General features: G+C 43.4%; 2 protein-coding genes across 7 annotated transcripts in view; one reads left to right on the forward strand and one right to left on the reverse strand.

The window, feature by feature from the left end:
• Positions 1 to 27922, reverse strand: part of LOC139267477 (CSC1-like protein 2) — a 297646-nt gene that overhangs the window by 66370 nt on the left and 203354 nt on the right. For all 6 annotated transcript variants that reach the window (XM_070885844.1, XM_070885847.1, XM_070885848.1 and 3 more), the window contains 7 exons: positions 18114 to 18256; positions 14482 to 14533; positions 11689 to 11797; positions 6061 to 6131; positions 4158 to 4238; positions 1430 to 1541; positions 668 to 801 (listed from right to left, as the gene is read on the reverse strand). In XM_070885844.1, coding sequence (XP_070741945.1) covers positions 668 to 801; positions 1430 to 1541; positions 4158 to 4238; positions 6061 to 6131; positions 11689 to 11797; positions 14482 to 14533; positions 18114 to 18256 — 702 coding nt within the window. The remainder of the gene's footprint in view (positions 1 to 667; positions 802 to 1429; positions 1542 to 4157; positions 4239 to 6060; positions 6132 to 11688; positions 11798 to 14481; positions 14534 to 18113; positions 18257 to 27922) is intronic.
• Positions 1 to 27922, forward strand: part of mrpl14 (mitochondrial ribosomal protein L14) — a 271243-nt gene that overhangs the window by 26042 nt on the left and 217279 nt on the right. The gene's annotated exons all lie outside the window — the stretch shown is intronic.

The raw sequence follows: 27922 nt of genomic DNA on the forward strand, positions 1-27922 counted from the left end.
TTCCTGTGTGTACTTTGTCTTTTTTGAATGGTCAAAACCCCTTAATATTGCATTCACTTCCATCCTCAGTATTCAGGCAGGACTCTGATATTCCCACTACATCGAAGCTGTCTACTGCCCCAACAGCTTTCAGTTCGGCATCTTGTAGCATTCATATATGTGTCCATTTTAATATAGATTTACACCCTTTAAGTCCCCAAGTGTCTGGTTATTCCTAGTCTTCAGTTCATGATGCTTCTCTGGGCATGTGTCTATGCTCGCCTGTTAACTTGCCTTCTTCCCCAACATCCCATTGAACAATTAACTGTAACTGCTTTCCCTGTGCATCAGTTATCATCTTGGATTCCGTTTCCTTCCTGCCCTCTCCCCATCTATCTTCTTTAAACAATTCTTAACAGTTGCCCCAATGTTCTTCACAAGTCTCTCTATTCCTCCCTGGTTTGGGTGGAGCCAGTCCTTCCTGTACTAGTGCTCTGTTCTGAAACGGTTATCTATGAAGGCTGCATTACTGCTCTCACAACATGCCGTCAGCCACTTGTTAACATCGGCCATTTGTTTTGAACTCCCCATCCTTTCCAAAGACCAGGAGTAACGGAGCAAATACTGGCAGCCCCTTGCTTTGGGTTTGAATTTGTCGACAACGCTCACATTTGAAAGTCTAACTCACCGAGCTGCTGTAGCCTCATTCTGGAATGTTACAAAAGCCATACCAAGTGGTTTCTCATACACCTTTTCCTTCTCTTTTATGTATTCCTCTTTCAGTTTTTGTTCTAATTTAGTGTAATATTCCACTGCATTTTCCTGTAGGAAGAAAAAGATTCTCCATTACTATGGACAAGAGAATCGTAACTGAAAGAAGGGCTTTGGCAAATGCAGGGTTGCTGCCTTTGCATTACATACATTATTAAAGCTGCCAATTTGTAGAAAAATACTAACCGAGCAGTCTCCTCACTGCTCCCCCAGCCTACCAACATCAATTTACCTACACTAGTCAAGGGGTAAACAGATTGCAATATGTAAACACACTGCCATTTCACCTCAGAGATCCAGCATTATATCCAGTAGAGGCAGATAAATTCTCTCTCATAACTTTGAAGATCCTATGTGAATCTTCATCACATGCACAGACACACACACAGACACACACAGGGATAACTGGACAGATATGAGGTGTGTGAACTCTGGCCGTTTCTTCCTTTTTATAGTGACTCAGGCACAATCCCGGTTGGTACACGAACAATTCAGTGCCTTCAGGAAGGACTCCGCAAAAATAGCATATTTACAAAAGTAGTCACTGGTGCTGTCCAGGACTTCTCGTCATGCTTTTCATTGCAGCATTGGCCCATTAGCAACTCACAAATTTCAGATTCATTGAAAAATTCATCAAGCAATGGGAATCAGATCCCTTATTAAAATACACTGCACATACCTGCTCACAGCCTTTAACAACACAGCAGCACAGCTGACCGCAGGGCTTGGGATTAATCATAACTGGCGTTTCTTCTTTAGAATAGTAAATCCGACTACGCTCAGCTTTTCGCCTGGAATATATCATTTATACAAAAAATTTGCAAAGAGAAAACTGCACACACAACAGCATGATCTTTATCTAGTATGGACAGCAACTTCACCTTAACTAGGAAAACTAGCAACTTTAATCGTCACTTACTGACCTTCACTACACACTACAGTCAGATCCTCACTACACAACGCTTTGAAGTTCCTCTGCAGACACAGACGACGACCTTGGGACCACATGGCCTGCACATAAGGGTACTTGTGTAGAGGTTATAGTATTGGACTGGTAACCCAGAAGTCACAAGTTCAAATCCCACCATGGCAAGTTGTGAAAGTCATTTGTGTACCAGTACCAGGGGAAATGACCACAAAAGCTGTTGGCTCACTAGTGTCTTTCAAGGAAGGGAACTTGATATTTCTGGCCTAAGCCTACTTGTGACTCCTATCCCACACTTCTTGGCTGACTCTTGATGCCATCAGGGGAAACTAAGGATAGGCAACTAATGTCCATATCACAAGAACAAATTAAAAAAAACTTAAGCAAACAACCCATAAAATTGATCATGTTCCAGCAGGAAATCATTAGAATCTGGAGTTGTACCAAAAGATTAGAGAAGGGAATTTGTCTAAAATAAAAAGAGGGGTCTGGAAATTACAGGTGGCTGACTCCACTATCTGTCATGAGTAAAATGCTAGTGGCTATAAGAACATAAGAAATAGGAGCAGGAGTAGGCCATAAGGCTTCTCGAGCCTGCTCCGCCATTCAATAAGATCATGGCTGATCCGATCATAGACTCCGCTCCACTTCCCCTTATCGTTTAAGAAACTGTCTATTTTTGTCTTAAATTTATTTAATGTCCCAGCTTCCACAGCTCTCTGAGGCAGCGAATTCCACAGATTTACAACCCTCAGCAAATAAATTTCTCCTCATCTCAGTTCTAAATGGGCAGCCCCTTATCCTAAGATCACGGCCTCTAGTTCTAGTCTCCCCCACCAGTGGAAACATCTTCTCTGCATCCACCTTGTCAAGCCCCCTCATAATATTATATGTTTCAATAAGATCACCTCTCATTCTTCTGAATTCCAATGAGTAGAGACCCAACCTACTCAACCTTTCCTCATACGTCAACCCCCTCATCCCCGGAATCAACCTAATGAACCTTCTCTGAACTGCCTCCACAGCAAGTATATCCTTTCGTAAATATGGACACCAAAACTGCACGCAGTATTCCAGATGTGGCCCCTCACATATACTACGGCTATACTTTATATAGCTGTTGCAAAACTTCCCTGCTTTTATACTCCATCCTCTTCGCAATAAAGGCCAAGATCCTGAAGGGGACAGTGAAATATGGCTTTATGGGGAAAGGTCATGCTTGAAAAGCCTGCTTGAATTCTTTGAGGATGTAGTGGAGCTTGTGAATAACAAACTCTGTCATTGTTCATCTAGACTTCAGCAAGGCTTTTGATACAGTACCACATAGATGGCTAGTCCACAAGATAGGAAAGCACAGATTAGTGGGCAGTTCAAGTGGTTTGCAACTGACTGCATTATAGGAGATTGCTGGTGGTCATGGATGAAGCTGTGCTAAAGTGGTGTCAAGTCACTGGTGAGGTGCCCCAAAGACCAGTGTTGGGACCCCTGATACTGATGTTGGACATTATTGATTTTGAAATGGGGATCGAAACAAGACTCAACACCAAGGTGGAGACAGGGAGGAAGATGCAACAGTCAAGAGCAATCTGGTCAGCTAGAGGGATTTAGATAGATTTGAAAGTTGGACTGAAATGGCAAAGTAAATTCACTAAGTACAAAGTGACAAGACTAGGGAAGGAGAATGAACATTGGAATTAGAAACTAAAGGGTGTTAGTTTATAGGATAGAGTACAGAAAAATAATTTTTACATATTAAACAGGTTATTGAAGCTGTATGCTAGGTGTGCAGTGGTGATAAATCAGACAAATAGGACACAGGACTATATAGTGCATGAATGAGCGCACAAAACACAGGATTTGATATTGAACCTATACCTGGCATTGGTTTATCCGCGTCGAATTCTGATCATCTTATTACAGGACACTGGCACAGGAAAAAGTGCAAAGTGCTACTTGTCTGATCAGACAGCTAAGCTACGAGGAGAGATTACAGAAGTGGAGTCTACACTATAGAAGATCTTGTTGAGGTATTCAAAATTCTTAATGGCATCAACAAGTTGAATCTGGAGAAACTGTTTACCATGACCCGAGAATGACAACAAGGACACATGGGATGGAACTCAGAAGTGAGGAGGTGGAGTAGATAATTGCTTCACAGAGTCTGGTGAATGTTTCAAATGGTCTGTACAGGAAGATGATGAAGACCTTTAACATCAGTAATTTTAAAAGGAAGTTAGACAAGCATATGGAAAGAAAATTAAATAAGGGATATAGGTAGCGAACTAACTCTGCGATTGGTCAGATGAACTAAAATGGACATGTCTGGTCTGGTACATTCCTATGAAACAGAGTAGTGCTAAATATATTTTAGGAAAATAACCAGTTTTATAACATGTGGAGCAACAAAAACACCAAAAAATAAAATGAATAAAGCAATGAAGAAGCAGGATAGCCCACCACAAGAGAAAGAAGGTTTACTGACCTGTTTGCATCGAGACGCATCAACTTTGCCACATTATAGCAGAGTCTGGCTTCAAAAACAGTGCAGTCTTGGTAAGCTTCTCTGCAATGGACAGAGTGTCAGTTAATCTAACAAAGATCACGGTCTGATTTGAACCACGTTTTGTTTTAAAATTCAAACCTACTTAAGCTGTGCTTTCACCAGACTAAACTTTAACCTCTAGATCCATTAACTAATGTAAATCAATTCAGCTTCTCCATTAGACTTCAGTCTGTAATCACCCCCAGGTATCCATTAATCTATATATAAACCCCCTGAACCCCTCGATTAGATTCCAGTCTGTAATCACCCCCAGGTATCCATTATTCTATATATAAACTCCCTGAACCCCTCGATTAGATTCCAGTCTGTAATCACCCCCAGATATCCATTATTCTATATATAAACCCCCTGAACCCCTCGATTAGATTCCAGACTGTAATCATCCCCAGGTATCCATTATTCTATATATAAACGCCCTGAACCCCTCGATTAGATTCTAGCCTGTAATCACTCCCAGGTATCCATTATTCTATATATAAACCCCCTCGATTAGATTCTAGCCTGTAATCACTCCCAGGTATCCATTATTTTATTTATAAACCTCCTGAACCCCTCGATTAGATTCCAGTCTGTAATCATTCCCAGGTATCCATTATTCTATATATAAACCCCCTGAACCCGTCGATTAGATTCCAGTCTGTAATCACCCCCAGGTATCCATTATTCTATATATAAACCCCCTGAACCCCTCGATTAGATTCCAGCCTGTAATCACCCCCAGGTATCCATTATTCTATATATAAACCCCCTGAATCCCTCGATTAGATTCCAGCCTGTAATCACCCCCAGGTATCCATTATTCTATATATAAACCCCCTGAACCCCTCGATTAGATTCCAGCCTTCTACAGGTATCTAATTCTAAATCTATGCTAAGATTGAAACACTTTTGGGGGATTGGGGGCGGGGGGGGGGGGGGGAAAGTGACAAACCAAGATTACAGTAGAAAGGCTGGGTCATTCAAATGACATTTTATAAAAGGTCCAAATGAAATGCTATTAAAGATCAAAGCGGTGGGGATTCAGGGTAAATGACGTGAGTGGATGAGAAATTGGCTGAAAGGTAGATAACAGTGGATACCTTTTGGAGTTCTATGGGTGTGGAAGAGGGTGGGGAGAGAGAAAGAGAAGGAAGTGCCGAATGGAGTGATCATGAATTGTTGTTCTAATTTACATTGATAACTTGGATACAAAAACTCAATGCAAATTTGCAGATCATACCAAACTAGGAAGGGCAGTGTGTTCAAAGTAGGCAGCTTGGCAATTATTACGTTGAACTAAAGATTTGTGAGCAGAACAATGGCGGACAAGTATAAAGTGTTGAATGTAGGAATGAAAGCTGGCCAACAGATACTGAAATAGATACGGATGACGTTGAGTCCCAGGAGTCTTAGTAGACTTGGCACTCAATATGTCAAACCATTTCAGGCCAGCAATCAGATTGCTGGCCTATGTATACAATACAGTGTAGTCCAAGTCCGACAACATCATGCTTAAACTGTACAGTGCTCTGATTACACCTCGAGTACTGTGTACAGTTCTGATTACTGAGATATAGGGTAGATATTCGAGTACGAGAGGTTGTGCAAAGAGACAGTGGCTGATCCTTGAAGGTCCGAATTGTGAGGAAAGACTGCAGAAATTTAGCGTTTCAGCTTGGAAAGAAAGCATCTTAGAAAGGTATACAAGATAGTTAATGATATTGAAAAGGCAAGGTGCTGACTGGCATTTTACAACACTTCTCCTTAGAACTTATTCTTTCCTTTTCCCATCAAAGAACATCACTTCCATTATCAACAATGAGACAGCTGAAATTGTACTTACTGAAAGTGTTGTTTTATTTGATCTGGTTCAGCATATTTTGATAATCCATTTATAAATAAAGTGCGTTTTACCTACAATAGAAAAGGACACCATAAAAGATTTGCCAGATTTCTCATTTCAATAGCTTTGAACAGTAGCCTAGCCCACGCTTCCAACCACAGCAATGTGGTCTCTAATTTAGACGTGTAGTGGCTCACCATGAAAACAAGTTCCTCCTTTTATTGAGTGAATTAGTTCCCTGGAGTTTCCATAAAAATCACAACAACTCTCTGAGATCTCTGCTTTCTTCCAGCCTTCAGCTGCCTGGGCCCAAAGCTCTGGAATTCCCTCCCTAAACCTCTCCACCTCTCTCTCCCTCATTTAGTTGATCCGTAAAATCTACCTCTCCTGTCTTAATATCTCTTCATGCAGCTCGGTATTACATTTTGTTTGATTACATTCTTGAGAAGTGCCTTCAGATTTTTTACTACTTTAAAGGAGTTATATAAATGCAAGTTGTCATTGAGCAAAGGCAAAATGTACAGATCAGATCATTCCCTTGCTTATGGGGGAAGTAAGGAGGAAGGTCGAAAATAGGCTGGGCACAGATAACGGACGTTCTGGAGCAAATTGATTGCATAAGTGACAAAAAAATATCCAGACTCGAATTGTGGCTCATATTTATGTGCACTTATTTTTAAATATTAAAAAAGGTACAGCAGATCAGGTAGAAACCAAACATTGTAACTTCTGCTTATTATGTTCAAATATGTCAACTGTTTGAATTAGCAATTCCGAATTTAAGGCTATTTATTGCACAATGCCCTGATTAACACAGGAACAGTTTACACACGGGGTCAGGACTCAATACTTCTCCACAAATTCTTTGAAGTGATTGAGAATAGTGTATGGGATGCCACTCATGCCGAGTTAGGCACCAGGCCCCATCCCCTAAACACGCACATCTCAATCACCAATAAACTATTTATAGGCAGCTACTTCCTCCGTCCTCAACAATTTATGCCTAATGTCCTTCCTGTAGGATGTATATTAAACCATAATTCGTACTTTCAGGCGGTCCCTGCTACCAACTAAATCCCACTCAAGAAATTTCCCATCTGCGTTTCCACAGATTATGCGTTACACAACTTCCATCTGCACCATCTCACTATCTAAAATGATCATTCCTAACCTACATCCCCAACCCATAATCAGCTCCTCCCATCATACATCAATCAAACCCATCATTACCCCTCCACTCCTGTCCCAACAAAACCAATATGCACTGTTGCTCGAAACTAATTTGTCCCATATCCTTGATGCATGGATGACCTTTTCTTGCTTCCTCTAAATAGTACAATGTCAAACTCGGATGAATTTATCATTTCTTCTGCTCTTTATTGACATATTTTGGTTTCATCGGGGCCGAAATTGCCTACCAACGGAAACGAGGCGCACCTACTGTTTTCGATGCATTGAGGCGGCCTAAAGGTTAAAATTCAGCACTTCGGGATTTTTTTTCAAGCGGGGCGGAAGTGGCCCCAACATGGGAGTGGTGCGGAGTGGCCGTCAATAGAAGGGCGGAAGTGGGGGGCGGGGCGCTGTAGTCATACTGATGATGTAATTGCGCTGGCGCTTCACAACGTCTCTCCATCAGTTAAAGGGGAGAGTCGCTGCGAACTCAGCAGCCACTTTAGTGGCAAACACTGGGCCACCAGGGAGGGTTTCAGCCTGGCCAGCGGCCTAGCACCACGACCATAATTGTCAGACCGATCCAGCAGTTGGCCGGCAAAAAAAAAACAACAAAAAAAACAAGGGGCAGTAGGCCCTCCCCTTTAAAATGGTGGCCCCTCCGCGGAGAGTCGGTGGCCATTCCGCTCCGACCAGTGGCCGCCGCTTTCAGGCAGCTAGAGGCCTCATCAGAAGTGGCAATTTAGGCCCCATCATCTCTGTAAATCTGTTCCAGCTCCAACATTATCTGTGACACAAAACCAATCAAGCAACACCTGAATCTCTTGTACACCACAGTGGCACCAATTGCTGCATTTAGTTTGGTTTAAAGTCTATTTTCCAGATTAATCTCTGAAGTATCTTGCGGTTTTATGAAAGGGAAATCGTGTTTGACAAGTGACTAGTGGGGTACCGCAAGGTTCTGTGCTGGGGCCCCAGCTGTTTACAGTGTACATTAATGATTTAGACAAGGGGATTAAATGTAGTATCTCCAAATTTGCGGATGACACTAAGTTGGGTGGCAGTGTGAGCTGCGAGGAGGATGCTATGAGGCTGCAGAGTGACTTGGATAGGTTAGGTGAGTGGGCAAATACATGGCAGATGAAGTATAATGTAGATAAATGTGAGGTTATCCACTTTGGTGGTAAAAACAGAGACAGACTATTATCTGAATGGTGACAGATTAGGAAAAAGGGAGGTGCAACGAGATCTGGGTGTCATGGTACATCAGTCATTGAAAGTTGGCATGCAGGTACAGCAGGTGGTTAAGAAAGCAAATGGCATGTTGGCCTTTATAGCAAGGGGATTTGAGTACAGGGGCAGGGAGGTGTTACTACAGTTGTACAGGGCCTTGGTGAGGCCACACCTGGAGTATTGTGCACAGTTTTGGTCTCCTAACTTGAGGAAGGACATTCTTGCTATTGAGGGAGTGCAACAAAGGTTCACCAGACTGATTCCCGGGATGGTGGGACTGACATATCAAGAAAGACTGGATCAACTGGGCTTGTATTCACTGGAGTTCAGAAGAATGAGAGGGGATCTCATAGAAACGTTTAAAATTCTGATGGGTTTAGACAGGTTAGATGCAGGAAGAATGTTCCCAATGTTGGGGAAGTCCAGAACCAGGGGTCACAGTATAAGGATAAGGGGTAAGCTATTTAGAACCAAGATGAGGAGAAACTTCTTCACCCAGAGATTGGTGAACCTGTGGAATTCTCTACCACAGAAAGTTGTTGAGCCCAATTCACTAAATATATTCAAAAAGGAGTTAGAGGTCGTCCTTACTACTGGGGGATCAAGGGGTATGGTGAGAAAGCAGGAATGGGGTACTGAAGTTGCATGTTCAGCCATGAACTCATTGAATGGTGGTGCAGGCTCGAAGGGCCGAATGGCCTACTCCTGCACCTATTTTCTATGTTTCTATTAGAGTTCCTTGAGGATGTAACGAGAAGGGAAGATAAAGGGGAATAGTGGATGTGGTGTATTTGAATTTCCAGAAGGCATTCGATAAGGTGGCACATAAAAGGTTACTTCGCAAGAGAATAGCTCACAGTGTTGGGGTAATATATTAGCATGGATGGAGTATTGGCGAGCTCACAGAAAACAGAGTCGGGATAAATGGATCATTTTCAGGTTGGGAAACCAACGACTGGGGTGCCACAGGGATCAGTGCTGGGGCCTCAACTATTTACAATCTATATTAATGATTTGGATGAAGGGACTGAGTGTACTGTAGCCAAATTTGCTGATGATACAAAGATAGGTGGGAAAGCAAGTTGTGAGCAGGACACAAAGAATCTGCAAAGTTGATATAGAAAGGTTGAGTGAGTGAGCAAAAATCTGGCAGATGGAGTATAATGTGTGAAAATGTGAGATTCTCCACTTTGGTAGGAAGAATAAAAATGCAAATTAGTTAAATGGAGAGAGACTACAAAATGCTGCGGTACAGAGGGATCTAGGGGTCTTTGTACATGAAACACAAAGTTAGCATGGAGTATAAATGTTGGGAGGTTTTGCTACAACTGTACAGGGCATTGGTCTCCGTATTTAAGGAGGGATGTACTTGCATTGGAGGCAGTTCAGAGAAGGTTCACTAGGTTGATTCCAGAGATGAAAGGGGTTATCTTCTGAAGAAAGGTTGAGCAGGTTGGGCCTATACTCATTGGAGTTTAGAAGAATGAGAGGTGATCTTATTGAAACATGCAAGATTCTAAGGGGGCTTGACAGGGTAGATGCAGAGAGGATATTTCCTCTCGTGAGGAATCTAGAACTCGGGGGCATAGGTTCAGAATAAGGGGTCACCCATTTAAAAAGAGTGATTTCTTCTCAGTGTTGTGAATCTATGGAATTCTCTGCCCCAGAGAGCTGTGGAGGCTGGGTCATTGAATATATTTAAAGGTGGAGATAGCCAGATTTTTGAATGACGAGTTATGGGGAGCAGGCAGGAAAGTGTTGTTGAGGCAAAGATCAGATCAGCCATGATCTTATTGAATGGCGGAGCAGGCTCGAGGGGCCAAATGGCCTACTCCTGATCCTCCTAATTATGTTATGTATTAAATATAGATAATATTCCACGTCTCACAAACTGTTTATTTTCACCAACGTTGCACCTTCTATGCTTATTTGGTCTGTATTGTTTCCATGTGGAGTAGTACTATATTGCTCTTTTCCATCTTTTCCCACATTAACACTCAGCCTTCATCTTTCAAAACGTTGAACTTCACACTTTTACTGCTTAAATTAAAAACAAAAATGGAAATTTACTGCAAGATGTCTAACCCTAAATTAGAAGGGAATTATTTCAGACTATAGCAGCAACTCCAAGAAGCAGAGCAGCATTTGTCGAGATCTTGGAGCAGGTAGCCTGCCTGCTCGTGCAGGTAGCGTGTGACAATTAGTGTGGGAAAAATGGAGAGATTGTGAGGAAAAAAAACTAAAAAGGGAGAGAAGATAAATAACAGGAAAAGAATGGGATACACTCTTCAAGACCAACAGGAATGGCCAACACATTGATGTATCGGGGAAGTCTTCTTCTGAAAGCACAGGGGACAAGTTCGACAAGTACTGGCAGCCCTCCAGCACCATGCCCATTTTTCGTTTCGGAGCCCAGACAGTGAGTTTTGGCAGATTCTCTGACCACATCTTTGCCCATCCATATCCCTGGTTTGTACTAACAGCACAAAACAGGGATTGAACTGGGTTGTCATAGCTTGCACTGCTCAATTCCACAATAGATACTGAAGGAAACATCACAGCTAGTTGATTTGTTACAGCAGCAGAGAAATCCAATAGATCTTTCTTTATACATAAGAACATATGAAATAGGAGCAGTAGGAGGCCATTTGACCCCTGAGCATACTTCGCCATTCAGTAAGATCATGGCTGATCTGATCATGGACTCAGCTCCACTTCCCTGCCCGCTCCCCATAACCCTTTACTCCCTTATTGCTCAAAAATCTGCCTATCTTTGCCTTAAATATATTCAGTGACCCAGCCTCCACAGCTCTCTGGGGCAGAGAATTCCACCGATTTACAACCCTCAGAAGAAATTCCTCCTCATCTCAGTTTTAAATGGGCGGCCCCTTATTCTAAGACTATGTCCCCCAGTTTTAGTTTCCCCGAGTGGAAATATCCTCTCTGCATCCATCTTGTCGAGTTCCCCTCAATATCTTGTATGTTTTAATATAGTACCAAGACACACACTAACTGTAGAAGTTAACATATGCAGACGCAGCATACAATTCCAGCCATTGTGCAATTGATTTAACGGTGAAACTAATAATGCGACCAGTAGATGGAATCAGAGAATCTTCAGATCTCAGTCAATCGGCTAATAACGACAACTGTTGGAGACTGAAGTCTGGTTGAGCTCAGTGCAAGAGTACAATGGATTAAATAATATTTTATTTTAATACTTACCAAATCATCTTCTCTGTAGTGCATCTTTGATGTATGTCGCCTCATGCTATAGACTGTGAGAAGCAGATACAGGAAAGAAAAGGCCGTATGGAGCCACAGCAGGTCATTCCTGTTTTAAAATGGAAAAAGGTTACAGGCCTGACTCAAACAATTATATTTGCATATAAAGAGTGCCATACAGATAATGCCCCAAAATTCCATCCAAATCTCAAAAAAGATCCATGATCCCTGTACAAGATGAGGATCAATATTACAAAGCTTCTCCATCTAAATCCACACCTTCACATCAGCTAGCATTCACCAATATTTTTCGCTTAATTTCAACGAGCAGACCTCTATCTGCAATTGCTCTGATCTTTCTGCTTAGATATTTAAGTGGCTGCCTTTCCCTCCCAACATCAGTCTTGGCTCCTGCTGCCAACTTTACATTTCTTTGATCCATTCTTACCCTGCTGGGCTGTCTGATTTTAAATCAGCAGTAGGAATTTGGACTAAAATAGGTGGCTGGGAGCGAGAGTTGCCATTTTATTGATCACAGTGATGGAGGAGGAGCAGCAATAACAGCTGATAGAAGTGCACTAGTACTGTGCTCCGATCGGGATGGAGGAGCGGTGAGAGATCGTGACTGAGATTCGACGAGTAATTGCGGTGAATGTTTTGTGGTGGAGGAGCGGCTAGAGATTGTGACGGAGAAGTGGTAAGAGATTGTGCCAGAGCAGCAGCGAGAGATTATGGCGGAGGTGCAGCAAGTGGGGGTTCGGGGCCCAGAAGAGCAGAGGGCCCAGGGGCAGCACGGACCAGCCCACACTGCGATATGTGCGTGCACCAGAGCAGGTCTCCAGTCATCCTGGTTAACCCTCGCCACTGAATAAAGGCCTACTCTGTCAAGCCTGTGTGGTGGCTGATGTGTAACAGTCACCCCACGTTAAAAAAAATCCACGCACAGGAATCTTCCACCCCTGGAGTTCTGGAACGTCGGATCCTTCATTGAAACATCTGGGAATTCATCCCTTTTGGTGTGGAAGCAAGTCATCCTCGTTCCAGGGACCGCGTATGATAATAGAGTACTGTGCTGCCACTAGGTCCACTTACTTTGATGGATCATATTGTTAAGAGGCGAGTCTGAAGGGAGGATATGACTCCTGTGTAAGGAGACACCCTCTCCCCACTTCGCAAACAAAGACAAATGTCTGGCCTTTTCCCCATCAATACAGCATAATAATTCTCAGATAGAACTGGCCAAATCTGACTGCGTCCTTCAGGGATTTCAGTGGCATAGAAGGTTTGCCCTTCCCTTGCATTAATATGCCTCATTTTAAGAAGCACAAAAGTTTCAAAGAGGAAACATATATACCCTTACCACTGCCTGGTGAGGATGGTAGAATAGAGAACTCAGGTTGCTTTCATCCATTACCATGCAAACTAGATTTTTTCTTAATTCATTCACGGGATGTGAACATCGCTGACAAGTCCAGCATTTATTGCCAATCCCCAATTGCCCTCGAGAAGCTGCAATCCTTGTGGTGAAGGTACTCTTACATTGCTGACTTTGTTGTAGTGGTATGATACAACCGAGTGGCTTGCTATGGCATTCCAGGGGGCAGTTAAGAGTCTCGAGTGATATACAGGCCAGACCAGGTAAGGACGGCAGATTTCCTTCCTTAAAAGGACATTAGTGAACCAGATGGGTTTTTCTGACAATCCGGTAGTTTCATAGTTTAACCATTACTAATGCTAGCTTTTTCATTCCAAATGTATTTAATTAACTGAATTTAAATTCCCCAGCTGCTGTGGCAGGATTTGAACTCACGTCTCTGGATTATTAGTCCAGGAACACAACCTCTACGCCATCGTACCCAGTGTACTGGTAGATGGAGGGGTGGACTGGTAGAAACCTTGGAGCAAGATGTTTGGCCATCACCTCAGATATAAAGTAGTGTGTGAGCTTCCTCAATGGTACAAGAGGTCAAAAAGCATACTGTGGATTTGCACAACAGCCATCATCATCATCATCATCATAGGCAGTCCCTCGGAATCGAGGAAGACTTGCTTCCACTCTTAACATGAGTTCTTAGGTGGCTGTACAGTCCAATACGAGAACCACAGTCTCTGTCACAGGTGGGACAGATAGTCGTTGAGGGAAGGGGTGGGTGGAGCTGGTTTTCCGCATGCTCTTTTCGCTGCCCGAGCTTGATTTCTGCATTCTCTCGGTGATGAGACTCGAGGAGCTCAGCACCCACTAGGATACACTTCCTCCACTTTGGACGGTCTTTGGCCAGGGACTCCCAGTTGTCAGTGGAGATGTTGCACTTTATCAGGGAGGCTTTGGAGGGTGCCCTTGTAAGGTTTCCACTGCCCACCTTTGGCTCATTTGCCATGGAGGAGTTCCAGACCAGTAAAGTACTCTGGGTCAATCCCTGGCATTTATTGAATTAGTTGATCCCAGACATGGCAGTGATGAGACATTGCAGACACCTCAAGATCCCTAGGTCACAAATGGGAAGGGGGTGGAGAAAAGAAGCAAATCAGGGCTCCGACTTCTAATCATTATTTGTCGATTCCTGTTGGAAAGTGCATGTGTTGATAATGGCACTGGGTGAAGGATCAGGATCAACTGAAGCTCTCGGACAATCAAACAGTCTGGCAAGAACTCAAGTTGAATGGCTACTTGGGTGCAGTACCAGAGCGCTTAGGGCACCCCTGGAATTGAACCCTACTACCAATCACTACCTCCTTGAACTACAACACACTCTTGGATCTAATGGGAACCATTATTCGGTTTATGATGCATACCCAGAATTCAGGTTTGCTATTGTTGTCCGGCCAAAGCTGTATGCATTATTTTCTGAAAGAGAGAGAATATTCACTTAGTGTTGCAATTTAAAAACTATATTCAGGCATGTAAACTCCCTGCACATACCTTGAAAGACAAAAAGTCACAAGTAGATCTACCACAGTAGAAAATCCTGACAATAAGCAGGTCTGGCAGAATCTGACAGACAAGTTAATATTTCGAGCATGTCCTCCATCTCAAGATAACGCTTCAGACATTGACTGTTCATCAATTTTGCCATCGTGACCAGTCTGCCATGTGGGACCTTATCAAAAGCTTTGCTAAAATTCATATACACTACATCAAACACACTGCCCTCATCGACCCTCCTGGTTACCTCCTCGAAAAATTCAATCAGGTTAGTTAAACACAATCTCCCCTTAACAAATCCATGCGGACAGTCCCCGATTAATCCTTGCCTTTCTAAATGTAGATTTAGCCTGTCCTTCAGGATTTTTTCCAATTAATTTTCCCACCACTGAGGTAAGGCTGACAGGCCTGTAATTACTCGGCTTATCCCTTTCTCCCTTCTTAAACAAGAGTACCACATTAGCAGCCCTCCAGCGCCATCCCTAAATCCAAAGAGGATTGGAAAATGATGGTCAAGGCCTCTGCTATTTCCTCTTTTGCTCATGGGGACTTATCCACTTTCAAAGCTGCTAAACCCCCTAATACCTCTTCTCTCACTGTTTATTTCATCCAGAATTTTACACTCCTCCTCGATAGCAGTATCTGCATTGCCCCTTTCTTGTGAAAACAGACGCAATGTATTCATTAAGAACCATACCAACATCTGCCGACTCTTGGCTGCTCTAGATCTGGAACAAACCACACCCTTCAAAACCCAAGCCTTCTGAATCTCGATTAGGTCCATTTCAGATCTGGTTTTTCAGACAAAGACAACCCTCCCACCAATTAAGGTAAAACAGGAATTCGGCCCCAAATCCCTTAAGTCACCAATACCTTACAGTCAAAGAAAGAGAAGAACATTTAAATGAAGTCTGTTCTCATTCGCCTCATTTTAATTATTACAAGATGATTTCTCAAGGCTTTTTAAGTGAGGAAAAATTGGCAGAAAATATAGTTGGTTAAAATGACTAAGACCAGTGGGTTTCAGTGTTTAAGCTTTCAATGCCCATTGGGGATCGACAGTCCATCCTTTATTTAAAAACACTCTAATGTGTTTCCCACTGTTTAATTTAGTTTCCTTCTTCCTCGCAGTCAGCTGAGGTCGGGATAAATTACATCCAAGAAGCTGGACTGGCAAACGGATTTCTTGGCTACTTTCAGCCAGAAGCGTACATGACAAGCCCAGTGATGATTCATCCTGAGTTGTTCGCTTGCCCCGCTCCCAACGTATTCACCAGTGAAAGCAAAATGCCTTCCATTATGTACCTTCCAGATACTGCGGCAGAGATTAGCTCGGCGAAGTTGGAGTGGGGAGAATGAAGTGAACCTACGCTTCTCTGCTTTGACTGGTGATACAGCGTTCAGTGTCGCCTTGTTGACTTGGACAGAATACCCTTAAAATCAGGTGTTACTTCAAGAAAAAACCTGGGTGCACCAGTGAAGCTGGAGGGGCAGGAACTCGACATTACATTCTCCTCCAGCAGCAGGGCGCTAACAAAATGAAACAGTGAAAAGCTGCAAAGGAATATGCAGCACAATTGAAGGGAAAACATAATGGCCCTGAAATCCCGGTTCTGGGCATCACACGGGGGTCTCCTGAACAGAAGAGAAAAGATACGCACTTATCATTTGCTCGGGCGCCCACCAGCGATAGCGGCTTTAGGCCGCTTCTGCATGCGCATCGGAGCGTATGCACGTTTGAACGTACAAAGAGCTGGAGTCACATGGGCCTTCAGTTTATTCCTTTTTAAGAGAGTGTTTTTAAATAAAGGATGGACTGTCGATCCCCCGTGGGGATGAAAGCTTAAACACTGAAACCCACTGGTCTTAGTCATTTTAACCAACTATATTTTCTGCCAATTTTTCCTCACTTAAAAAGCCTCGAGAAATCATCTTGTAATAATTAAAACGAGGCGAATGAGAGCAGACTTCATTTTAATGTTCTTCCCTTTCTCTGACTGCAAGGTATTGGTGACTTAAGGTAAAATATTCTCATTTATAATAATGGGAACTCCGCAAGGAGGAGTTTTCATTATTATGAATGAGACACCCACTCCTTCCAAACACCTAAACACAAATTTTTTTTTTTTTTTAAAAACACCCCACATATTTAACATTAATTTAAATCAAAGTTAATAAGTGTGTTAGAAAAAAATATATTTCCCCGATTTTTAAAAAAGGTTTTGTAATTAAGGTTTAAAATAAAGTTACCTTCATGGGCAGGGTTTTTAAAACATAAAAGTGTGTTAAATTGTGTTTTTTATATGTTTTAAAACTCTTACGCTGCTAAAGGTAGGCTATGCATCTGCTTTTACCAAGCGTAAGAGTTTTAAGAACATTTGCTGGACAAGAGATGGGCAAATAGCGCAATCTCGCCCATGCGAATGTCCTTCTCCCCAAGACGCATTGGATCCATCAAGCCAGAACTTGACAGATTGGAAGCGGCAGTTTTTGGCACATGTGCATCGCGGGCCGAAAACCAGCTTTTGCGATGCCTCCCCAGGTCCGTACACACTCCGTATGGACCTTGTGAGGTCGGAATTTCAGCGACCCTGACAGCGAAGATAAAATTAACTGCAAATGCTGGAAATCTGAAACAGCATAAAATGCTGGAAACAAAAGGTCAGTCTGCACTTGCAAAGAGAAAGTCACGGTTAGCCACAAGAGCACACATCCAACATGTTAACTGACCGGTCTTCTCTTTACAGATGCCGATGACCCCACTGTGCATTTCCAGTATTTTGTTTTTATGCTAATCTGAAGTGATAGCACAGTAGAAATGTCCGGATTTACATGATAAGCCCACACTGATAGCATCTGAATTCTCATACCTTTTACAGGGCTGTCTCTGGAGCTTATGTTCAAATATGCCACACAAACAGATCCCACTTTTGTTACATTCTCCTCTATTATTTCTTCACACAATATACTTATTCTCCAGAGATGATGGCTTATGAAAAGTGGCCATCTTTTATATCACACTAACAGACCGAGCAGTACTCCACACAGGCATCAGTCTGTTACGTTCAACAGCTGATCAGTCATAGCTGCCATTTCTTTTGGCTGTACCTGTTGTTTTTAAAACGAGGTAAAGGGGCAAAAAAAGGGGAAAGAAGCAATTCATTGGTCATGGCTAGATGAAGTGCGTAGCTGGGACTGGAAACACCCCATCACATACAAGTGCACCTCACCTCGACAACATTCTTCGTCAGGCCAAAAGCACCTGTAGGGAGGGCGCTCAGTCTCCATGCAGCGCCTCTCCACAGTTGCATCGTCCAAAAAAAGATTGAGGGACAAACGGGTTTACATTGTTTTGGGTGTGATTTCTTTGTTTGTGCTGTAGAAATTGAAGTTACAAAGCTGCATGACTGAGCACAGGAACAGACTAAGAAAAATGATTAAAAATTCTCAGCAACATGTCAACATTCAGCGAGGCTGACCATCTCTGAAAAGCAAGGCTCACCAAGCAGATCTCCCGAGAAGTTTACGGGCAACACTATACCCACAGACAGAACGCCGATGACGACCAGGAGTCCGACGATGTGACGCTGGAAGGACAAGTAATGGACGGCATCCTCACCACATTTCTCTCTGATCTCTTCATCCCTGAACAAAGTGCAAATGAACACAGGTCAGGGGCTCAGTCTGTGAGCTGAAATCAAAACGCTTGTGGTTTGGAAAGGGGTCATGGGCCGACGCCAATCACTGCCATCCTAAGTACTTTAGAGACCGAGCGAGAGAGCTGGGGAAAATCGGTGGGTCATCCCAGGCTGCTCTTGACGATCACGAATATGATATAATTGGCATCATGAGAGACATGGCTCCAGGGTGACCAAGGCTGGGAACTCAACATCCAGGAAGGATAGACAGAAAGGAAAAGGAGGTGGAGTAGCATTGCTGGTTAAAGAGGAAATTAATACAATAGTAAGGAGGGACATTAGCTTGGATGATGTGGAATCTATATGGGTGGAGCTGCAGAATATCAAAGAGCAGAAAACACTAGTGGGAGTTGTGTACAGACCACCAAACAGTAGTAGTGAAGTTGGGGACAGCGTCAAACAAGAAATTAGGGATGCGTGCAATAAAGGTACAGCAGTTATCATGGGCGACTTTAATCCACATATACATTGGGCAAACCAAACTGGTAGCAATATGGTGGAGGAGGATTTCCTGGAGTGTATAAGGGATGGTTTTCTAGACCAATATGTCGAGGAACCAACTAGAGGGCTGGCCATTCTAGACTGGGTGATGTGCAATGAGAAAGGACTAATTAGCAATCTTGTTGCGCGAGGCCCCTTGGGGAAGAGAGTGACCATAATATGGTAGAATTCTTTATTAAGATGGAGAGTGACACAGTTAATTCAGAGACTAGGGTCCTGAACTTAAGGAAAGGTAACTTCGATGGTATGAGATGTGAATTGGCTAGAATAGACTGGCGAATGATACATAAAGGGTTGACAGTGAATAGGCAATGGCAAACATTTAAAGATCACATGGATGAACTTCAACAATTGTACATCCCTGTCTGAAGTAAAAATAAAACTGGGAAGGTGGCTCAACCATGGCTAACAAGGGAAATGAAAGATAGTGTTAAATCCAAGGAAGAGGCATATAAATTGGCCAGAAAATCAGCAAACCTGAGGACTGGGAGAATTTTATAATACAGCAGAGGAGGACAAAGGGTTAAATTAGGAGGGGGAAATAGAGTATGAGAGGAAGCTTGCTGGGAACATAAAAACTGACTGCAAAAACTTCTATAGATATGTGAAGAGAAAAAGATTAGTGAAGACAAACGTAGGTCCCTTGCAGTCAGATTCAGGTGAATTTATAATGGGGAACAAAGAAATAGCAGCCAGTTGAACAAATACTTTGGTTCTGTCTGCATGAAGGAAGACACAAATAACCTTCCGGAAAAACTAGGGGACCGAGGGTCTAGTGAGAAGGAGGAACTGAAGGAAATCATGTTAGGGAAATTGATGGGATTGAAGGCTGATAAATCCCCAGGGTCTGATAGTCTGCATCCCAGAGTACTTAAGGGAGTGGCCATAGAAATAATGGATGCATTGGTGATCATTTTCCAACAGTCTATCGACTCTGGATCAGTTCCTATGTACTGGAGGGTAGCTAATGTAACACCACTTTTTAAAAAAGGGAGAGAAAACAGGCAATTATAGACCGGTTAGCCTGACATCAGTAGTGGGGAAAATGTTGGAATCAATTATTAAAGATGCAATAGCAGCGCATTTGGAAAGCAGTGACAGGATCGGTCCAAGTCAGCAAGGATTTATGAAAGGGAAATCATGCTTGACAAATCTTCTAGAATTTTTTTGAGGATGTAACTAGTAGAGTGGACAAGGGATGTGGTGTATTTGGACTTTCAAAAGGCTTTTGACAAGGTCCCACACAAGAGATTGGTGGGCAAAATTAAAGCACATGTTATTGGGGGTAATGTACTGATGTGGATAGAGAACTGGTTGGCAGACAGGAAGCAGAAAGTCAGGATAAATGGGTCCTTTTCAGAATGGCAGGCAGTGATGCAGGGTTCCATGCTGGGACCCCAGCTATTTGCAATATACATCAATGATTTAGATGAAGGAATCGCGTGTAATATCTCCAAGTTTGCAGATGACACTAAGCTGGGTGGCGGTGTGAACTGTGAGGAAGATGCTAAGAGGCTGCAGGGTGACTTGGACAGGTTAGGTGAGTGGGCAAATGCATGGCAGATGCAGTATAATGTGGATAAATGAGGGGTTATCCACTTTGGTGGCAAAAACAGAAAGGCAGATTATCTGAATGGTGGCAGATTAAAAAGGGGAGGTGTAACGAGACCTGGGTGTCATGGTACATCAGTCATTGAAAGTTGGCATGCAGGTACAGAAGGCAGTGAAGGCGGCAAATGGTATGTTGGCCTTCACAGCTAGGGGATTTGAGTATAGGAGCAGGGAGGTCTTACTGCAGTTGTACAGGGCCTTGGTGAGGCCTCACCTGGAATTTTGTGTTCAGTTTTGGCCTCCTAATCTGAGGAGGGACGTTCTTGCTATTGAGTGCAGCGCAGCGAAGGTTCACCAGACTGATTCCCGGGATGGCAGGACTGATGTATAAGGAGAGACTGGATCAACTGGGCCTTTATTCACTGGAGTTTAGAAGGATGAGAGGGGATCTCACAGAAACATATAAAATTCTGACGGGACTGGACAGGTTAGATGCAGGAAGAATGTTCCCGATGTTGGGGAAGTCCAGAACCAGGGGTCACAGTCTAAGGATAAGGGATAAGTCATTTAGGACTGAAATAAGGAGAAACTTCTTCACTCACCTCAGAGAGTTGTTAACCTGTGGAATTCCCTACCGCAGAGATTTGTTGAGGCCAGTTCATTGGATATATTCAAGAGGGAGTTAGATATGGCCCTTACGGCTAAAGGGATCAAGGGGTATGGAGAGAAAGCAGGAAAGGGGTACTGAGGGAATGATCAGCCATGATCTTATTGAATGGTGGTGCAGGCTCGAATGGCCTACTCCTGCACCTATTTTCTACGTTTCTATGTTTTTCCTAGGACATGGCTTTAGAGCAACACTAGCAGGGGATCAGTAGCTTGGTTGGGGAAAAAAAGTACCTGAAAAAGAGTGGCTGTGAATCATGAGGAGTAAATGGTGTCTGAGAGCTGAAATGTAAATGCCAGGTATGCACTGGGGGAGATTGCAGTAGAGGGTAAAAAAATGTACAACACATCAAGTTATATATTTTTTAAAAAATCAAAGGAAGCTGCACACCTCGCTTGTGACTTTGCTAGTTAAGCAATCATCTTCAATTTCAAATCAAATATTTAATTCAATAACTTCATTATCTACCACTTAACATTGAGTTATGTGGCTGCTCTGATGAATTGCAGTTTAAAAAAGCTCCACTGGAAACAGTTTATTCTGATTTATAGACTACTGTTGAATGTGACCGACAGCAATTGATTAGATACTGCAGGAGGCACAAGCACACAAGAAATAGGAGGAGTAGGCCATTCAGCCCCTCGATCCTGCTCCGCCATTCAATGAGATCATGGCTGATCTTCTACCTCAACTCCACTTGTCTGCACTATCCCCATATCCCTTGATTCCCTTAATATCCAAATATCTCTATCTCGGTCTTGAATATACTCAGAGACTGAACCTTCACAGCCCTCTGGGGGTAGATAATTCCAAAGTTCACAACCCTCTGAGTGAAGAAATGTTGCCTCATCTCAGTCCTAAATGGCCGACCCCTTATTCCGAGTCTGTGACCCCTGGTTCTATACTCCCCAACCAGGGGAAACATCCTCCCTGCATCTACAGGGATACAGATAGGTTAAGTGAGTGGGCAAAAATTTGGCAGATGGAGTATAATGTGGGAAAATGAGGGGTTATCCACTTTGGTAGGAAAAATAAAAAAGCAAAATTATTTAAATGGGGAGAGATTATAAAATGCTGCGGTACAGAGGGATCTGGGGGTCCTTGTACATGAAACACAAACCGTTAGTATGCAGGTACAGCAAGTAATTAGGAAGGCAAATGGAACGTTGGCCTTTATTGCAAGGGGGATGGAGTATAAAAGTAGGGAAGTCCTGCTACAACTGTACAGGGTATTGGTGAGTACCTGGAGTACTGCTTACAGTTTTGGTCTCCATATATAAGGAGGGATATACTTGCAATGGAGGCAGTTCATAGAAGGTTCCCTAGGTTGATTCCTGAGATGAAGGGATTGTCTTATGAAGAAAGGTTGAGCAGGTTGGGCCTATACTCATTAGCGTTTAGGAGAATGAGAGGTGACCTTATTGAAACATGTAAGATTCTGAGGGGGTTTGGCAGAGTAGATGCAGAGAGGATGTTTCCTCTTGTAGTGGAATCTAGAACTAGGGGGCATAGTTTCAGAATAAGAGGCCTCCGATTTAAAATGGAAGTGAGGAGGAATGTCTTCTCTTAGAGGGTCATGAATCTTTGGAATTCTCTACCCGAGAGCGCTGTGGAGGCTGGTTCATTGAATATATTTAAGGCGGAAAGAGACAGATTTTTGAACGATAAGGGAGTCGAGGATTAAGGGGAGCAGGTGGGGAAGTGGAGTTGAGTCCATGATCAGATCAGCCATGATCTTATTGAAAGGCGGAGCAGGGTGCATAAGAAATAGGAGCAGGAGTAGGCCAATGGCCTTATCCTACTTCTTATGTACCCTGTCAAGCCCGGTAAGACTTTTCTATGTTTTAATGAGATCACCTCTCATTCTTCTAAACTCTAACAGACCTAGTCTACTCAAATATATAATTGCAGAGATTTTATAATGATAAAAGGGTCTGATAGTTCTAACAGAGAAGCTATTTTCTCTGGTGGGGGAATCCAGAACAGGGAGGAGTCATGATTTTAAAATTAGAGCAATGTCATTCAGGAGTGAAATCAGGAAGCACTTTTCCAAAGAAAGGGTAACGGAAGTGTGGAGCTCGATCCCCCAAAAGGCTGTGGATGCTGGGACAACTGGAGCGTTCAAGACGGAGAATGACAAAACTTTTATTAGGGAAGGGCGTCATGGGATATGAATTAAAGGCAGGCAAATGAAGTTTGAGGTACAGATCAGCTGTGATCGAATAATGACGAAAAAGACTCGAGGGGCTGAATGGACGACTGCTGTTCCTAAAGAATTACACGTTCAAATAACAGTACACCATTAGAGAGATGCAGATCTGAAGTTTGCTGCAAGCCAGTTATGTAGGACCGGGAAAAAACAGCCAGATTAATTTGGAAAGCAAAGATAGTGGTCCTGCTTTTAGCTATAGGGGTCGGACGTCCTGGGCTACCATGGTTTTCAGGCATCACGCCCCACACCCCTCAACTTCTCAAATCTCTTAATCTTTGGCCTTCCGCACTGCTTTTAAAACCCACTATACTTTATCACCTCACTTAACCTCTCCTATTTCCTGCTCAGTTTCCACTGCCCTTGATATGAAGGGCTTTGGACATTCGATGAAAGGCACTAAATAAAAAAACTAATTGCAGCGGTCACAGGTGTTCGTTCAGGCTTGCACCACTTGTCCTACACAAAACAGCTCGGGAAAGGCTGACTATTATTAGCAGGTATGGATCCCTGTCTACGCATTCAAAAAAAAGCACAGCTATGACTTGCGAGCGATAACTAGAGGGATGGCAGGGCAGCTCAGTCCCTTGGGTTGCACATCCTGTGGCATATAGGAAGTCCCAGATGCTCCGCGCAGCCGGGGCGACCACATGTGCAGGAGGTGTCTCCAGCTGCACCAACTCGAGCTCCGTGTTTTGGAGCTTGAGCGTCAGCTGGGGTCACTGCAGTGCATCCGCGAGACTGAGAGTAATGTGGATAGCACGTTTCAGGAGGTAGTCACCCCACAGCTTAAGAGTGTGCAGGCAAAGAGGGAGTAGGTGACCGCCAGACAGAAGAGGAGGACTAGGCAGGTAATGCAGGAGTCCACCGAGTCCATCTCGCTCTTCAACCAGTACTCTGTTCTGAGTACTGCTGGGGGCGTTGGTGGCTCTGGGGAGTGCAGCCAGAGCCAAGTCTATGGCACCATGGGTGGCTCAGCTGCACCGGAGGGGTGGGGGGGGGGGGCAGTGGGTGAAAGAAGAATGGAAGAGCTATAGTGGTAGGGGATTCAATAGTCAGGGGAGCAGACAGGTGTTTCTGCAGCCGCAGACGTGACTCCAGGATGGTATGTTGCCTCCCTGGTACCAGGGTCAAGGATGTCACTGAGCGGCTGCAGGGCATTCTGGGGGGAAGAGTGTGAACAGCCAGAGATCGTGATCCACATCGGTACCAATGGCATAGGTAGGAAGAGGGACGAGGTCCTGCAGGCAGAGTTTACAGAGCTAGGAGCGAGATTAAAAAGCAGGACCTCAAAAGGTAGTAATCTCCAGATTACTCCCAGTGCCACGAGCTAGTGAATACAGAACTAGGAGGATAGAGCAGATGAATATGTGGTTGGAGAGATGGTGCAGGCGGGAGGGCTTTAGTTTCCTGAGGCATTGGGACCGCTTCTGGGGGAGGTGGGACCTGTACAAGCCGGACGGGTTGCAGCTCAACAGAGCCGGGACCAGTATCCTCGTCGGAGGGGGGGGGGCGGGGTTTGCTAGTGCTGTTGGGGAATGTTTAAACTAGCTTGGCAGGGGGGTGGGAACCTGAAAATAGATTCAGTAGGGAGGGGAGTAAAGCTGAAATTGGAAAGCAAAAATAAAGTGAGTTTGAAGGAGAAAGGAAACGAGCAGGAAAAAAGGGTAAAAAAAAAAATCAAACTTAGAGGCAATTTGTCCAAATGCACATAGCATTTGTAACAAAATAGATGAGTTGACGGCACAAATTGAGACAAATGGGTATGATCTGATAGCCATTAGAGACGTGGTTGCAAGGTGACCAGGACTGGGAATTAAATATTCAGGGGTACTTGACAATCCGGAAGGACAGACAGAAAGGAAAAGGAGGTGGGGTAGCTCTATTGATAAAGGATGGAATCACTGCAATAGTAAGAAACGATATTGGCTCAAATGATAAGGGTGTTGAAACAGTTTGGGTGGAGATAAGGAATAATAAGGGGAAAAAGTCACTGGTGGGTGCAGTCTATAGGCCCCCTAACAGTAGCAACTCTGTTGGTTGGAGTTTAAACCAGGAAATAGTGGGGGCTTGTCAAAAGGGAACAGCAATAATCATGGGTGATGTTAACCTCCATATAGATTGGACAAATCAAATTGGTCAGGGTAGCCGAGGAGGAGTTCATAGAGTGCGTAAGGTACGGGTTCCTTGAACAGTATGTAACAGAACCAACCAGGGGGCAGGCTATCTTAGATGAGACAGGATTAATAAACAGTCTCCTAGTAAAGGATCCCCTCGGAATGAGTGATCATAGCATGATTGAGTTTCAAATTCAGATGGAGGGTGAGAAAGTTGGATCTCTAACCAGCGTACTAAGCTTAAATAAAGGAGACTATGAAGATATGAGGGCAGAGTTGGCTAAAGTGGACTGGGAAAATAGATTAAAGTGCAGGACGGCTGATGAACAGTGGTGTACATTTAAGGAGATCTCAAGAAAAATATATTCCAGTGAGGAGGAAAGGATGTAAGAGAAAAGATAGCCATCCGTGGCTAACTAAACAAATAAAGGACGGCATCCAATTAAAAACAAGGGCATACAAAGTGGCCAAAACTAGTGGGAGGACAGAAGACTGGGAAGCTTTTAAAAGCCAGCATAGAACGACTAAAAAAAAAGATTAAGAAAGGGAAGATAGACTAAAAGTAAACTAGCACAAAATATAAAAACAGATAGCAAGAGTTTCTATAGGTATATAAAAAAGGAAAAGGGTGGCTAAAGTAAATGTTGGTCCCTTCGAGGACGAGACCGGGGAATTAGCAATGGGAAACATGGAGATGGCAGAAACTCTGAACAAATATTTTGTATCGGTCTTTACGGTAGAGGACACTAACAATATCCCGACAGTGGATAGTCAAGAGGCTATAGCGGGGAGAAGAACTTAACACAATCACAATCACTAAGGAGGTGGTACTCAGTAAGATAATGGGACTAAAGGCAGATAAATCCCCTGGACCTGATGGCTTGCATCCTCAGGTCTTGACAAGTAATTGCAGGGATTGTGAATGCATTGGTTGTAATTTACGAAAATTCCCTGGAATCTGGGGCGGTCCTAGCAGATCAGAAAACCGCAAATGTAACGCCCCTATTTAAAAAAGGAGGCAGACAAAAAGCAGGAAACTATAGACCAGTTAGCCTAACATCTGTGGTTTGGAAAATGTTGGGAGTCCATTATTAAAACAGTAGCAGGACATTTGGAAAAGCAAAATTCAGTCAGGCAGAGTCAGTATGGATTTATGAAGGGGAAGTCATGTTTGACAAATTTGCTGGAATTCTTTGAGGATGTAACAAGCAGGGTGGATAAAGGAGAACCAGTGGATGTGGTGTAATTGGACTACCAGAAGGCATTTGACAAGGTGCCACATAAAAGGTTACTGCACAAGATAAAAGTTCACAGGGTTGGGGGTAATATATTAACATGGATAGAGGATTGGCTAACTAACAGAGAACAGAGAGTTGGGATAAATGGTTCATTCTCGGGTTGGCAATCAGTAACCAGTGGGGTGTCGCAGGGATCAGTGCTGGGACACCAACTATTTACAATCTATATTAACGACTTGGAAGAAGGGACTAAGTGTAACGTAGCCAAGTTTGCTAACGATAGAGATGAGAGGAAAAGCAATGTGTGAGGAGAACATAAAAAATCTGCAAAAGGAAAGACAGGCTAAGTGAGTGGGCAAGAATTTGGCAGATGGAGTATAATATTGGAAAGTGTGAGGTCATGCACTTTGGCAGAAATAAAATCAAAGAGCAAGTTATTATTTAAATGGAGAAAGATTGCAAAGTGCCGCAGTACAGCGGGACCTGGTGTACTTGTGCATGAAACACAAAAGAATAGTATGCAGGTACAGTAAGTGATCAGGAAGGCCAATGGTATCTTGGCCTTTATTGCAAAGGGGATGGAGTATAAAAGCAGGGAAGTCTTGCTACAGCTATATAAGGTGAGGCCACACTTGGAATACTGCATGCAGTTTTGGTTTCCATATTTACGAAAGGATATACTTACTTTGGAGGCAGTTCAGAATCACTAGGTTGATTCCGGGGATGAGCGGGTTGACTGATGAGGAAAGGTTGAGTAGGTTGGGTCTCTACTCATTGGAATTCAGAAGAATGAGGCGCGATCTTATTGAAACGTACAAGATTGATGTGGAGAGGAAGTTTCTACTGATGGGGGAGACTAGAACTAGAGGGCATGATCTTAGAATAAGGTGCCGCCCATTTAAAACAGAGATGAGGAGAAATTTCTTAAGATTGTAAATCTGTGGAATTCGCTGCCTCAGAGAGCTGTGGAAGCTGGAACATTGAATAAATTTAAGACATCGAAATAGACAGTTTCTTAAACAATAAGGGGATAAGGGGTTATGTGGAGCCGGCAGGGAAGTGGAGCAGAGTCCATGATTGGATCAGCCATGATCTTATTAAATGGCGGAACAGGCTCGAGGGGCCGTATAGCCTACTCCTGCTCCTATTTCTTTATGTTCTTATGTTCTAAAACCAATTGCAACGCTCAATCGATTGTATGCCTTTTCGCCATCCCAAATATTGGAAGATGCCTACAATGATAGATAGATAAAAATGTTGGGTGAAGATAAATTCATTGAGGATTTCAGGGTATGAGTCATCGCGGTTAAGTAACAATAATAATATACGG

Source organism: Pristiophorus japonicus, chromosome 7, assembly GCF_044704955.1.
Source record: "Pristiophorus japonicus isolate sPriJap1 chromosome 7, sPriJap1.hap1, whole genome shotgun sequence".
Taxonomy (NCBI): domain Eukaryota; kingdom Metazoa; phylum Chordata; class Chondrichthyes; family Pristiophoridae; genus Pristiophorus; species Pristiophorus japonicus.